At 40.9% G+C, this 14,038-nt stretch overlaps 3 protein-coding genes across 3 annotated transcripts; 2 read left to right on the forward strand and 1 right to left on the reverse strand.

Moving 5' to 3' along the window:
- The first annotated feature begins 5,979 nt into the window (after positions 1-5,979).
- On the forward strand, positions 5,980-8,021 carry LOC132462514 (uncharacterized). The gene is made up of 3 exons (XM_060058072.1): positions 5,980-6,638; positions 6,760-7,865; positions 7,985-8,021. Exons 2-3 carry the CDS (start codon positions 6,889-6,891, stop codon positions 8,019-8,021), a joined length of 1,014 nt encoding a protein of 337 aa, XP_059914055.1. The 5' UTR covers positions 5,980-6,638; positions 6,760-6,888.
- Positions 7,861-10,505, forward strand: LOC132463558 (uncharacterized). Its single transcript, XM_060059822.1, has 4 exons — positions 7,861-8,713; positions 8,823-8,885; positions 9,154-9,468; positions 9,634-10,505. Exons 1-4 carry the CDS (start codon positions 8,035-8,037, stop codon positions 9,846-9,848), a joined length of 1,272 nt encoding a protein of 423 aa, XP_059915805.1. The 5' UTR covers positions 7,861-8,034; the 3' UTR covers positions 9,849-10,505.
- A 1,761-nt stretch (positions 10,506-12,266) lies between these two features.
- On the reverse strand, positions 12,267-13,234 carry LOC132462328 (uncharacterized). The gene is made up of 2 exons (XM_060057814.1): positions 12,956-13,234; positions 12,267-12,719 (listed from the first exon to the last, which is right to left on the reverse strand). The coding sequence occupies exons 1-2, from the start codon at positions 13,185-13,187 to the stop codon at positions 12,277-12,279; spliced, it is 675 nt and encodes a 224-aa protein (XP_059913797.1). The 5' UTR covers positions 13,188-13,234; the 3' UTR covers positions 12,267-12,276.
- Between the last annotated feature and the right edge of the window lie 804 nt (positions 13,235-14,038).

Genomic DNA, 14,038 nt, shown 5'->3' on the forward strand with positions numbered 1-14,038 from the left:
CTGTGGTCCCTACATGCAAAGCCAATGCAGCCCTTGACCTCAGCAATGAGTCTCATTCCAAAGGCGATTATGATAGACAGGTGGTAGGAATATATTGTAAATTAAATGAGTATGATCATTAGCTTACTAACTAGATTTGATCTATATTGTAATCCAGAATATTTCTGACAGGTTATTGTTGTATTTCGTTTCAGACACCAAGTGGCATGATCCCAGCTCATACTTCAGTGGACCCAGAAGTGAGCCCGAGATCCACTTCATCCATCCAACAGGTTATTACACACTTATTGTAGATCGTTTCTATTTAAATAAATGTCTCAGTTCATTCCAATATATATATGAAATGGCTTGTGACTATCACAACCAACCTTTTTGTGCAAAATGTTCACAATATCAACATTTCCATAAGTTGGTTCAATATCATAGCGTTAACAAAATTAGCCTTACCATTTGACAGAACTAACCGCCCCTCAAAACATAAAATTAATCTTTATTCTCACTAAATCCGATGTTTTTTCCCCCTGTGGCAATGATTTTGCCCATTTAACATACTTCTTATCAATTTGCTTGATTTAATTTCCACGGCAGCAGATCCATTTGCATTAGTGTTGGGGTTTTTCAGCTTTCTTTGACAACAAAAGGATAACTCGATGTCGGGAACCTTGACTCTAGATGTGTTCAGTCGTCAGGTCCTCATTTTGTACTTAGTCTGTGCAAGGCTTAAATGTGTTTCAGATGACGTCCCAATATGGTATGACCCAACAAGAGTAGAGTGTGTGTGTTACACGGTCCTCATATTGTTGGGTAGCAGTTATTTTAGTTTGAACCATTTCTATAGAGTTACATAAAAAGCCCAGATCCACGTGGGAATTATTTTAACTAACATCTGTGGTCCCTACATGCAAAGTCAATGCAGCCCTTGACCTCAGCAATGAGTCTCATTCCAAAGACGATTATGATAGACAGGTGGTAGGAATATATTGTAAATTTAATTAGTATGATCATTTTAACTAGATTTGATCTATATTGTAATCCAGAATATTTCTGACAGGTTATTGTTGTATTTCGTTTCAGACACCAAGTGGCATGATCCCAGCTCATACTTCAGTGGACCCAGAAGTGAGCCAGAGATCCACTTCATCCATCCAACAGGTTATTACACACTTATTGTAGATCGTTTCTATTTAAATTGATGTCTCAGTTCATTCCAAAATATCTATGAAATGGCTTCTGACTATCACAACCAACCTTTATGTGCACAATTTTCACAACATAAACATTTTCATAAGTTGGTTCAATATCATAGCGTTAACAAAATTAGCCATACCATTTGACAGAACTAACCGCCCCTCAAAACATAAAATTATACTTTATTCTCACTAAATCCTATGTTTTTTCCCCTGTGGCAATGATTTTGCCCATTTAACATACTTCTTATCAATTTGCGTGATTTAATTTCTACGGCAGCAGATCCATTTACATTAGTGTTGGGGCTTTTCAGCTTTCTTTGAGAACAAAAGGATAACTCAATGTCAGGAACCTTGACTCTAGATGTGTTCAGTCGTCAGGTCCTCATTTTGTACTTAGTCTGTGCAAGGCTTGAATGTGTTTCAGATGACGTCCCAATATGGTATGACCCAACAAGAGTAGAGTGTGTGTGTTACACGGTCCTCATATTGTTGGGTAGCAGTTATTTTAGTTTGAACCATTTCTATAGAGTTACATAAAAAGCCCAGATCCACGTGGGAATTATTTTAACTAACATCTGTGGTCCCTACATGCAAAGCCAATGCAGCCCTTGACCTCAGCAATGAGTCTCATTCCAAAGACGATTATGATAGACAGGTGGTAGGAATATATTGTAAATTAAATGAGTATGATCATTAGTTTACTAACTAGATTTGATCTATATTATAATACAGAATATTTCTGATAGGTTATTGTTGTATTTCGTTTCAGACACCAAGTGGCATGATCCCAGCTCATACTTCAGTGGACCCAGAAGTGAGCCCGAGATCCACTTCATCCATCCAACAGGTTATTACACACTTATTGTAGATCGTTTCTATTTAAATTAAATAGATGTCTCAGTTCATTCCAACTTGATATGATATGGCTTCTGACTATCACAACCAACCTTTTTGTGCAAAATTTTAACAATATCAACATTTCCATGAGTTGGTTCAATATCATAGCGTTAACAAAATTAGCCTTACCATTTGACAGAACTAACCGCCCCTCAAAACATAAAATGTATCTTTATTCTCACTAAATCCGATGTTTTTTCCCCCTGTGGCAATGATTTTGCCCATTTAACATACTTCTTATCAATTTGCTTGATTTAATTTCCACGGCAGTAGATCCATTTACATTAGTGTTGGGGCTTTTCAGCTTTCTTTGACAAGAAAAGGATAACTCGATGTCGGGAACCTTGACTCTAGATGTGTTCAGTCGTCAGGTCCTCATTTTGTACTTTGTCTGTGCAAGGCTTAAATGTGTTTCAGATGACGTCCCAATATGGTATGACCCAACAAGAGTAGAGTGTGTGTGTGTTACACGGTCCTCATATTGTTGGGTAGCAGTTATTTTAGTTTGAACCATTTCTATAGAGTTACATAAAAAGCCCAGATCCACGTGGGAATTATTTTAACTAACATCTGTGGTCCCTACATGCAAAGCCAATGCAGCCCTTGACCTCAGCAATGAGTCTCATTCCAAAGACGATTATGATAGACAGGTGGTAGGAATATATTGTAAATTAAATGAGTATGATCATTAGTTTACTAACTAGATTTGATCTATATTATAATACAGAATATTTCTGACAGGTTATTGTTGTATTTCGTTTCAGACACCAAGTGGCATGATCCCAGCTCATACTTCAGTGGACCCAGAAGTGAGCCCGAGATCCACTTCATCCATCCAACAGGTTATTACACACTTATTGTAGATCGTTTCTATTTAAATTAAATAGATGTCTCAGTTCATTCCAACTTGATATGATATGGCTTCTGACTATCACAACCAACCTTTTTGTGCAAAATTTTCACAATATCAACATTTCCATGAGTTGGTTCAATATCATAGCGTTAACAAAATTAGCCTTACCATTTGACAGAACTAACCGCCCCTCAAAACATAAAATGTATCTTTATTCTCACTAAATCCGATGTTTTTTCCCCCTGTGGCAATGATTTTGCCCATTTAACATACTTCTTATCAATTTGCTTGATTTAATTTCCACGGCAGCAGGTCCATTTACATTAGTGTTGGGGCTTTTCAGCTTTCTTTGACAACAAAAGGATAACTCGATGTCGGGAACCTTGACTCTAGATGTGTTCAGTCGTCAGGTCCTCATTTTGTACTTTGTCTGTGCAAGGCTTAAATGTGTTTCAGATGACGTCCCAATATGGTATGACCCAACAAGAGTAGAGTGTGTGTGTGTTACACGGTCCTCATATTGTTGGGTAGCAGTTATTTTAGTTTGAACCATTTCTATAGAGTTACATAAAAAGCCCAGATCCACGTGGGAATTATTTTAACTAACATCTGTGGTCCCTACATGCAAAGTCAATGCTGCCCTTGACCTCAGCAATGAGTCTCATTCCAAAAGCGATTATGATAGACAGGTGGTAGGAATATATTGTAAATTAAATGAGTATGATCATTAGTTTACTAACTAGATTTGATCTATATTATAATACAGAATATTTCTGACAGGTTATTGTTGTATTTCGTTTCAGACACCAAGTGGCATGATCCCAGCTCATACTTCAGTGGACCCAGAAGTGAGCCCGAGATCCACTTCATCCATCCAACAGGTTATTACACACTTATTGTAGATCGTTTCTATTTAAATTAAATAGATGTCTCAGTTCATTCCAACTTGATATGATATGGCTTCTGACTATCACAACCAACCTTTTTGTGCAAAATTTTCACAATATCAACATTTCCATGAGTTGGTTCAATATCATAGCGTTAACAAAATTAGCCTTACCATTTGACAGAACTAACCGCCCCTCAAAACATAAAATTAATCTCTATTCTCACTGAATCCTATGTTTTTTTTCCCCTTTGGCAATGATTTTGCCCATTTAACATACTTCTTATCAATTTGCGTGATTTAATTTCTACGGCAGTAGATCCATTTACATTAGTGTTGGGGCTTTTCAGCTTTCTTTGAGAACAAAAGGATAACTCAATGTCAGGAACCTTGACCCTAGATGTGTTCAGTCGTCAGGTCCTCATTTTGTACTTAGTCTGTTCAAGGCTTAAATGTGTTTCAGATGACGTCCCAATATGGTATGACCCAACAAGCGTAGAGTGTGTGTGTTACACGGTCCTCATATTGTTGGGTAGCAGTTATTTTAGTTTGAACCATTTCTATAGAGTTACATAAAAAGCCCAGATCCACGTGGGAATTATTTTAACTAACATCTGTGGTCCCTACATGCAAAGCCAATGCAGCCCTTGACCTCAGCAATGAGTCTCATTCCAAAGACGATTATGATAGACAGGTGGTAGGAATATATTGTAAATTAAATGAGTATGATCATTAGTTTACTAACTAGATTTGATCTATATTGTAATCCAGAATATTTCTGACAGGTTATTGTTGTATTTCGTTTCAGACACCAAGTGGCATGATCCCAGCTCATACTTCAGTGGACCCAGAAGTGAGCCAGAGATCCACTTCATCCATCCAACAGGTTATTACACATTTATTGTAGATCGTTTCTATTTAAATTGATGTCTCAGTTCATTCTAATATATATATGAAATGGCTTGTGACTATCACAACCAACCTTTTTGTGCAAAATGTTCACAATATCAACATTTCCGTAAGTTGGTTCAATATCATAGCGTTAACAAAATTAGCCATACCATTTGACAGAACTAACCGCCCCTCAAAACATAAAATTAATCTTTATTCTCACTAAATCCGATGTTTTTTCCCCCTGTGGCAATGATTTTGCCCATTTAACATGCTTCTTATCAATTTGTGTGATTTAATTTCTACGGCAGTAGATCCATTTACATTAGTGTTGGGGCTTTTCAGCTTTCTTTGAGAACAAAAGGATACGTCAAAGTCAGGAGCCTTCACTCTAGATGTGTTCAGTCGTCAGGTCCTCATTTTGTACTTAGTCTGTGCAAGGCTTGAATGTGTTTCAGGTGACGTCCCAATATGGTATGACCCAACAAGAGTAGAGTGTGTGTGTGTGTGTTACACGGTCCTCATATTGTTGGGTAGCAGTTATTTCAGTTTGAACCATTTCTATAGAGTTACATAAAAAGCCCAGATCCACGTGGGAATTATTTTAACTAACATCTGTGGTCCCTACATGCAAAGTCAATGCAGCCCTTGACCTCAGCAATGAGTCTCATTCCAAAGGCGATTATGATAGACAGGTGGTAGGAATATATTGTAAATTAAATGAGTATGATCATTAGTTTACGAACTAGATTTGATCTATATTATAATACAGAATATTTCTGACAGGTTATTGTTGTATTTCGTTTCAGACACCAAGTGGCATGATCCCAGCTCATACTTCAGTGGACCCAGAAGTGAGCCAGAGATCCACTTCATCCATCCAACAGGTTATTACACATTTATTGTAGATCGTTTCTATTTAAATTAAATAGATGTCTCAGTTCATTCCAACTTGATATGAAATGGCTTCTGACTATCACAACCAACCTTTATGTGCAAAATGTTCACAATATAAACATTTCCATAAGTTGGTTCAATATCATAGCGTTAACAAAATTAGCCTTACCATTTGACAGAACTAACCGCCCCTCAAAACATAAAATTATACTTTATTCTCACTAAATCCTATGTTTTTTTCCCCTTTGGCAATGATTTTGCCCATTTAACATACTTCGTATCAATTTGCTTGATTTAATTTCTACGGCATTAGATCCATTTACATTTGTGTTTGGGATGTTCAGCTTTCTTTGACAACAAAAGGATAGCTCGATGTCAGGAACCTTGACCCTAGATGTGTTCAGTCGTCAGGTCCTCATTTTGTACTTAGTCTGTGCAAGGCTTAAATGTGTTTCAGATGACGTCCCAACATGGTATGACCCAACAAGAGTAGAGTGTGTGTGTGTTACGAGGTCCTCATATTGTTGGGTAGCAGATATTTTAGTTTTAACTATTTCTATAGATCCTTACATAAAAACGCCCAGATCCACGTTTGAATTATTTTCCTTGCAACTGTGGTCCCTACATGCATAGTCAATGCAGCAAAGTATAATATATCCTAATTCCACGTTTAAGTCCTGTGTTTATACAAAATAATATTTATTGTTCATCATTTCATTCAAGGCAAGCAAGTCCTCTGGAACTGTCCCCTTCCACCAGTGTCCTACTGCAGAGCAGGTAAGAACGCTGCATTCTGGTCATAAGTTCAAATAGTTCATATTTTCACACCTTGGGGTAATTATGATGTGAGGAAACATTCTAGAGTTTCAAGTAAGTATTTTCCTTTTGATTTGTAAAGCTTAGAAAAATCTGCCGTCTAAAAAATCTGAAGCGCCATCATGGTCGTTGTGAAGATCGTTACCAGGAGGCTCAAAAAGAGATAGCCAAGAGATCTTTGATTCAGGTCACCAGAATTAATTATTCGGTGAGTTTGTAGATGTTATGCACATTGTGATGGTACTATAGGGTTAATGATACCCTAGCTATTAATGCATGCGTAAGTTATTGACAGAATTAGAAGCCTTTTTTTCTCCATTTTCCTTCAGACCTCCACTGACTTATTTGAGGAATCTTCGGATGCTACGGACTTTGATGATGCTGACTATGTTCCAGCCTCATGTGGCAATTCCTCGGATGCTTCAATTATAAGTACTGCTAGTCAAGAACTCAAAATCATGAAGGGGGATGGTGCCACCAGTTCAGAGGTACCTAGAACATTGAGTTCTTCAAAGATGAGCAGCAATCATTGTGCTTCAGTGATAAGCTGCAGTGCCAATTCATTAAAGAAACCATCACAGCAGAAAAGCTCCATAAATGTCACACCATTGCCAATAAAAGCAAAAGGAAGCAAGTACAACAAGAAGCAATTTTGTCTTTATTGTAAAAAGGCCATTTCTAAATTGGCAAGACATCTTGAATCCGTGCACAGTGAAGAGCCTGATGTTGCAATGGCTTTCAGTTTTGATAAAAGATCCCGCAAAAGAAGCGAGTTGTTACGCTCTATTAAGAAGAGAGGAAACTTTGACCATAATGCTGAAGTGGCAAGCTGTGGCACTGGAGAGATGGTTGCTTGTAGAAGACCCAGTACTGCAAAACAATCTGATGACTTCCGTCACTGCAAATTTTGCGAAGGACTGTATGCAAGAAACTCTTTATGGAGACATGTGAGAAACTGCCCGAAAAAGACTGTTGAGGAAGAGCCTCAAGTTGGCCGAAAAAGGATTCAAATGCACTTACCAAGACCTGACTCAGTTAAGGAAACTGTTTGGAAGATTGCTTGTGAAATGAACCAGGATGACGTTTCTTCGGTTGTAAGGAGTGAAACTGTGATCCTTTGTATCGGCGAGTCACTGTTCAATTCCAGGAAACCGTATGAAAGAAGGAATGACTACATACGCCAAAAAATGAGAGAGATGGCAAGACTATTGATAACGGCAAGAGCTATAACACCTTTGAAGAGCACCGAAGACCTTGTTATGCCTTGTAACTTTCCGCATGTGATACAGGCAGTTAGATCTGTTGCTGGTTATGATGTCGAAAGCAACTCATATAAAATCCCATCATTGGCTTTGAAATTGGGACACAGTTTAGCCAAAGTTGCAGGCATTGTGCAATGCAATGCCATCATTGCAAATTGCCCTGCCGTTGCGGAGTCTGCAAAGCAATTTGCCACTCTACATCAGAAAAAGTGGACAGAGTCCATTTCTGCTGCCGCATTGGGAACACTTCAACAAGCCAAATGGAATAAACCACAGGTTTTACCCTTTACAGAGGATGTGTCGGTGCTGCACAAGTTTCTTGCTGCTGAGCGTGTTAAGCGCATGAAGGACCTTGAGGAAGAACCCAACAGCAAAAGCTTTGGAAATCTTGCTAAAGTGACTTTGACGCAGGTAGTACTATTTAACAGAAGGCGGGAAGGTGAAGTTTCAAAAATGGAGCTTCAGACTTTCACATCCAGGGATCGTACAGAGCTGAATCCAGACATTGTGAGGGGCCTTACCGACTTCGAGAAGAAGCTTGCAGAGCACTTTGAGAGAGTTGAGATTCGTGGTAAAAGGTCAAGAAAGGTTCCAGTGCTTCTAACCCCCGACATGATCGCTGCTATGGACCTCCTAATGAAAAGCAGGAAAGAGTGTCAAGTCCACAAAGAAAATGTGTACATGTTTGCACGGCCAGGTGTCCTTTCCCATTACAGAGGCTCTGACTGCTTTCGTAAGTATGCAAAGCAATGTGGTGCAAAGAACCCAGAGGCTCTCACCTCAACAAGATTGCGGAAACAAGTGGCCACTTTGTCCACACTACTAAATCTCAAAGAAAATGAAATGGATCAACTTGCCACCTTTCTAGGACACGACATCCGTGTCCATAGAGAATTCTATCGGCTTCCAGAGAGTACCCTTCAGCTCGCAAAAGTCAGCAAACTCCTGATATCACTCGAAAAAGGAAGACTGCCTTACCTGCAGGGGAAAGGGCTGGATGACATTGAGGTCAATCCTGAAGGTAACATTTTATTTGAAATATAGTTTTTAACCACTTCAAATATAACTATTATAAGTGTTCTTAGTCCTTAATTTAAATGATTTGCCTGAACTGTTTTTTACCCAACCAGATGAAGTAGAAATGAGTGATGATTCCAGCGAAGAAAACGTTGCTGACCTACATCAATGCAAAGGTATCCTGACTTGTATATATGCTGTAATATCTTTAAGTTATGTCACATAAATTAACATTTCTGGGGGATTATCGAAATGATCCTCAAGTAATTCTACATTCATGAATTTGCATTCAGCTTATGTTTACATCTAAAATCTAAATGAATATATAATGTAGAATTGCATATTGCCTGACACTGAGGTTTTTTACAGTGAATAATGCAAGCAAACCAACGTATTGTCAGAAAGCTCATAGAATAACATCACAATCATTATTACTTTGCAAAGGCTCAATAACTGAGACTGCTAGCGACCAGACACTTCTGAGGCACACTCCTGAGTCAACCAGCCTGGACAACATGGAGGGCATTTCCGAGTCAACCACCCTGGACAACATGGAGGGTACTTCCGAGTCAACCACCCTGGACAATATGGAGGGCACATCTGAGTCAATCACCCTGGACAACATGGAGGGCACTTCCGAGTCAACCAGCCTGGACAACATGGAGGGCACTCCTGAATCAACCACCTTGGATGACGTAAACATGAGTCACAAAATAGTCACATCCCAAGCTTCTTCAAAGGGCTCCAAAAGAAAGCAAGGTTAGTAAGCATTTTGTATTCATTACTTTATTAGAAAAATGTATTGATAACATATATCATATAACTACTAACTAGAATCCTTTGTATCATATCCCCCATTTGTCACGTTAGCAGAGCCATTTGTTCCATTGTTAATCAGTTGTATTTTGTTTCCATTTATGAAAGCTGTGAAGGTGAGAAGCAAGTGGACCGGTGAGGAAGTGAAGGCTGTTGAGCGCCATTTGCTTAACTTCATTACAAGCTGCAGAATACCTGGCAAAAAGGACTGTGACTCCTGCCTCCAGGCAGAGCCAGTAGCTCTGAAAGACCGAGACTGGGTTGCCATCAAGTACTACGTACACAACAGAAACGTAGCATTAAAAAGGAAGATGACTAGGTAGATCCATTCCAATTGATCTTGTTTTTTGCTTGTATTTTTTTTGCTGGCACTCAATAAAAGTAAGCAATGCAAAAAGTGTTCCGCCTTTTTTTATTACGTGAATATTTGCTACGAATTTTTATATATTGTCACAAATAACAATAATACGACTTAAACAGTAGACTGAGAATATATTATATTTAAGAGCTATGTGAACATGGATAATCCTTTCTGTTGAAGGTTACCCGGGCTGTCTGGGGTTTTGACATTTCTACATATATAACCGGACCCCAGTTAAAATACAGATCCTATTTTGTGTATTCTAGGGTCTTTATAATTCACATTAACCTGAAAATAGAGTGTGTGTGTGTGGGCTGGTTGCTATGGGCCTTATAAGTCACATAAACCTGAAAATAGAGTTTGTGTGTGTATGGGCTGGTTGCTATGGGCCTTATAAGTCACATAAACCCGAAAAGGTCCTCATATGTAGCATTAAAATCAGGTCTGAACAAAAATATAGCCCTAGCCTAAATCTGAATAGATGGTTGCATTCCTAGAATCAAGGAATGGAAATATTCTGATTCCCAGGTCTCGTGGACCTTGGGAAAGGCATGTCCCAATTTGTCACGTTTTTTTCATAAGTCCTGATATAGTCTATAAACGCGTATGTGTGTGTGTGTGTGTGTGTGTGTGTGTGTGTGTGTGTGTGTGTAGAGAGAGAGACTGTTCAATGTAGGTAATGGTAGGCTATTTACTTGGTCAGGATGTTTGAAAACAGGTGTCTTTCTGTAGGCAGGTGAGGAAGACGATGAGGAGGAGGAGGAAAGGCCTAATTTCCAGGCAGATCAGGCACCTCCATCAACCCCCAACCCCGCCTCATCCCTATCCCAATGTCCACTTCCATCTGACCCTCTAACCACTACCTCTTCCACATCTCACCCTCCCACCACTGTGATGGCTTCTACCTCTACCTCTTCCCTTCTTCCACCCCACCCTTCCCCCGCGACACGAGTGGCTTCTGCTACCTCTTCCTCACTATCCGACCCTTCCACCACTCAGATGACTTCTGCCTCTACCTCTTCTCTTCTTCATCCCCACCCTCCCAGTTACCCCATCATCTCATACCCCGACGTCATCAGCCTCCCGTGGGGGCAAAAGAAAGAGGAAAAGCGTCAGGCCGAATGCAGATCCATGCGAGGCTGCCCTCCTCGATAGGCTGCAGGAAATTCGTCAGGATAGAGAGAAGGAGATGGAGAAGGCGAGAGAAAGGGAGAGAGAAAGGGTGGAAGAGAGGGAGAGAGAGAATGAGAGAGAGAGAGAGGATGAGGGAACGAGACATGAATGACATTCACTTCTCCTTCACCAATTACCTTTGCCAATTCTTGCGAACCCTTCCACAGGGGCAAAGTTCTTCTTTGATGCGCGACATCAAACAGTTGATGCGGGATTATGAGATTTAATGATTTTCTTGTCACCCGATGTTCCGATGTTCTTTCTATTACTGGCCTTATTTGTTTTAGCCTATTTTAATTAATTACGTTCACGTTCTTCATGTTCTGTGTGTTAAATTCAGTTCAGTTCAGTGTTCAGTTCAATTCAATTTTATTTGTATAACCCTTAATCACCATTACAGTCTCAAAGGGCTTAACAGGCCAAATATTTGTGACACCCCCCTTTACACGGGCAAGAAAAAACTCCCTTGAATCAGCAAGGAAGAAATTTTGAGAAGAAACGCAGTGTAGGGGATCCCTTCTACCAGGGATGGTCAGGAGTGCAATGGGTGCAATAGCCACCCTTCCTCTTCTGACCACCATTGTACACTGTATTGTATTGTAGTATTGTATTGTATTGTATTGTAGCACTTAACTGTGTAGCAACTGCAGCAGCTGCTATCATGTCTGTAATACGGGGAATTGATTAACCTAGCGATTGTGGTACTTGCACTTGGTTCTATGAACATCCTTTCTGTACCGACAGCGATATATTGATGCACTTCTTATGACAAATGTACTTATTTGTCATAAGTCGCTTTGGATAAAGTCGCTTTGGATAAAAGCGTCTGCTAAATGCCCTAAATGTAAATGTGCCACAATTGACATACAGGTAAATACATGCACATCATATTAAAATGGTGATAATTTCTGTGGACATTATGCGCTATAGCTTTGGCTATAGGCGTACACTTAAATAATTCATTCATCTGTCAAGGCAGTAGCTCGTTGTATAAACATTTTATATGGATATGAATTAATGAGTTTGACGTAAACCAAATTAGTTGATTTTTTGATTTGATTTATTATTTATTTAGGCCTCGGAAGACACATTGAGGATCAAGATCCTCATTTCCAATGGTGCCGAGGGTACCATTGAAAATGGTACCCTTTATTAGTTAACTTGTGTAATGTGATAACTAATAAATTAGAAGTCATGCTTCCAAGTGAACAAAACGTTTATTGGTCAGTGCCCAATCGTAGCACATTGTACTGGTGGGGAAACACGCCAGCATCCGACAGAAAATAATCTGCCAGCTGCTCCCTGACAAGGGCCGCTCTTTGAGATGGTCTGGCTCTGCCGACCGAACACCGTGGTCCGTCGACCATATTCCGGTCCCCCTCGACATGCTGCCTCCACTCTCCAGGCTGGACCTCTCCGGTGTCAGCGGTCGTATCCACAAAGGAGGCGGGCATGTATCTGGCTCGTTCGGTGGATGCCAGGAAGTTGTGGAGAGCCACGCACGCCTTCACAATCTTCACCGCCTTTTCAGGTTGGCAGTCAATTGGACGGCCAAAGATTCTGAAGCGCGTAGCCAATATGCCAAAGGCATTCTCCACTACGCGTCTCGCCCTGGCCTGTCGGTAGTTGTAGATGCGCTTCCTATCCTGCAGGTTAGTACCTAATGAGAAGACAAATAAGTGTCATGCAGGAACACAGAACAGATGACTTGGCTGACTCCAACTTTACACGGCTTTTGAATAGTAATGGTCAAGTGTGCCATTGCGCGCACTGTGTGCCTGCCTGGGTAGGCTATGCATTTTTCGTTAGACTAATTCATGTATAATTAATTCAATCATGTATGATTAATGAATGTAATTAAAACAATAAATAGATATTCAATATTTTTATTCTCACCTGGATAGGGACGCATCAGGTTCACCTGTAGGGGAAAGGCCTCATCCCCCAGAAAAAAATAAGGACTGGGCGTTGTGGTGCCTGGTAGGACAGCAGGGGCGGGTAGATTGAGGTTGCCCTCTGCCAGTCTGGATCCGAAGGCACTGCGACCCAAGACACCTCCATCGCTCTCACGCCCGTATGCGCCAACATCTACATAAATGAATCTGTAGTTGGCATCAGCAGCAGCCATAAGGGCAATTGAAAAAAAACCTTTGTAGTTGTAGTAGTCACTTCCCGATCGTGTCTGACATGCTTCCCGTCAATCGCCCCGACACACAGGGGAAACTGCCACTGCCTCCAAAATTCCTCCGCTATGTCCTGCCACTGACCGCGGGAAGGAAAGGCCATGAACTCCCCCTGAAGGGCGTCCCAGATGGCAGAACACATCTCCTCCACGATGCCCGACACAGTGCTGGTGCCCATCTTGTAGCTCGCCGATAGAGCTTGCAGGCCGATGCCGGTTGCCAGGTACCTCAAGGTAACCGCAAGCCTTTGGGAAGCCCCGATCGGGTTCCGGTGGTTTTGGTGCGAGTCGGGAAGGTAACGGATGACTCGCGAAAGGAGATCATCGAACTTTGGCGCCGACATACGGAAATATTGGAAATGGCTCTCTTCGTCCAGGCTTCGCATTGGAAGCACCAGAGAAACAAATTCCCCATCCCGATCTTGTGTGGTATTCAAAGGGCGCACATACCACCGCCTATCTCTGCGCTTCCTGCGTTGTCGTTGCCGGTGTAAAAGGAGTAATAAAATGCACTCTTCTTCCGTAGACATTTTGATCGGAATGGCACTCGGAATGTCACCCGCAATATAAGCCGCGAAAACACCGGCGATTCTGCTGCCGCCCGTGGCGTAAGTGGTGTATTGCATGTAATGCAATACACCACTACGCCCGCGACGTTCGCGTATGCTGTGTAGACTACTATATGAAAGAGCGTCGCGCTTCCTTTCATAGTCTACACAGCATACGCGAACGTCGCGGGCAATGCATGACATGCAATACACCACTCACGCCATGGGTGGCAGCAGAGTCACCGGTGT

This window comes from Gadus macrocephalus, chromosome 8 (assembly GCF_031168955.1).
Source record: "Gadus macrocephalus chromosome 8, ASM3116895v1".
Lineage (NCBI taxonomy): Eukaryota > Metazoa > Chordata > Actinopteri > Gadiformes > Gadidae > Gadus > Gadus macrocephalus.

Excerpts from the sequence above, each read along its gene's own strand:
- LOC132462514 (XM_060058072.1), top strand. The coding sequence starts at position 6,889 with ATGAAGGGGGATGGTGCCACCAGTTCAGAGGTACCTAGAACATTGAGT. Across the intron at positions 7,866-7,984 it reads AATTGCCCTGCCGTTGCGGA|AGGATGTGTCGGTGCTGCAC; the intron begins GTCTGCAAAGCA and ends TACCCTTTACAG.
- LOC132462328 (XM_060057814.1), bottom strand. The coding sequence starts at position 13,187 with ATGGCTGCTGCTGATGCCAACTACAGATTCATTTATGTAGATGTTGGC. Across the intron at positions 12,720-12,955 it reads CCTGATGCGTCCCTATCCAG|GTACTAACCTGCAGGATAGG; the intron begins GTGAGAATAAAA and ends TCTTCTCATTAG.
- LOC132463558 (XM_060059822.1), top strand. The coding sequence starts at position 8,035 with ATGAAGGACCTTGAGGAAGAACCCAACAGCAAAAGCTTTGGAAATCTT. Across the intron at positions 8,714-8,822 it reads CATTGAGGTCAATCCTGAAG|ATGAAGTAGAAATGAGTGAT; the intron begins GTAACATTTTAT and ends TTACCCAACCAG. Across the intron at positions 9,469-9,633 it reads GGGCTCCAAAAGAAAGCAAG|CTGTGAAGGTGAGAAGCAAG; the intron begins GTTAGTAAGCAT and ends CATTTATGAAAG.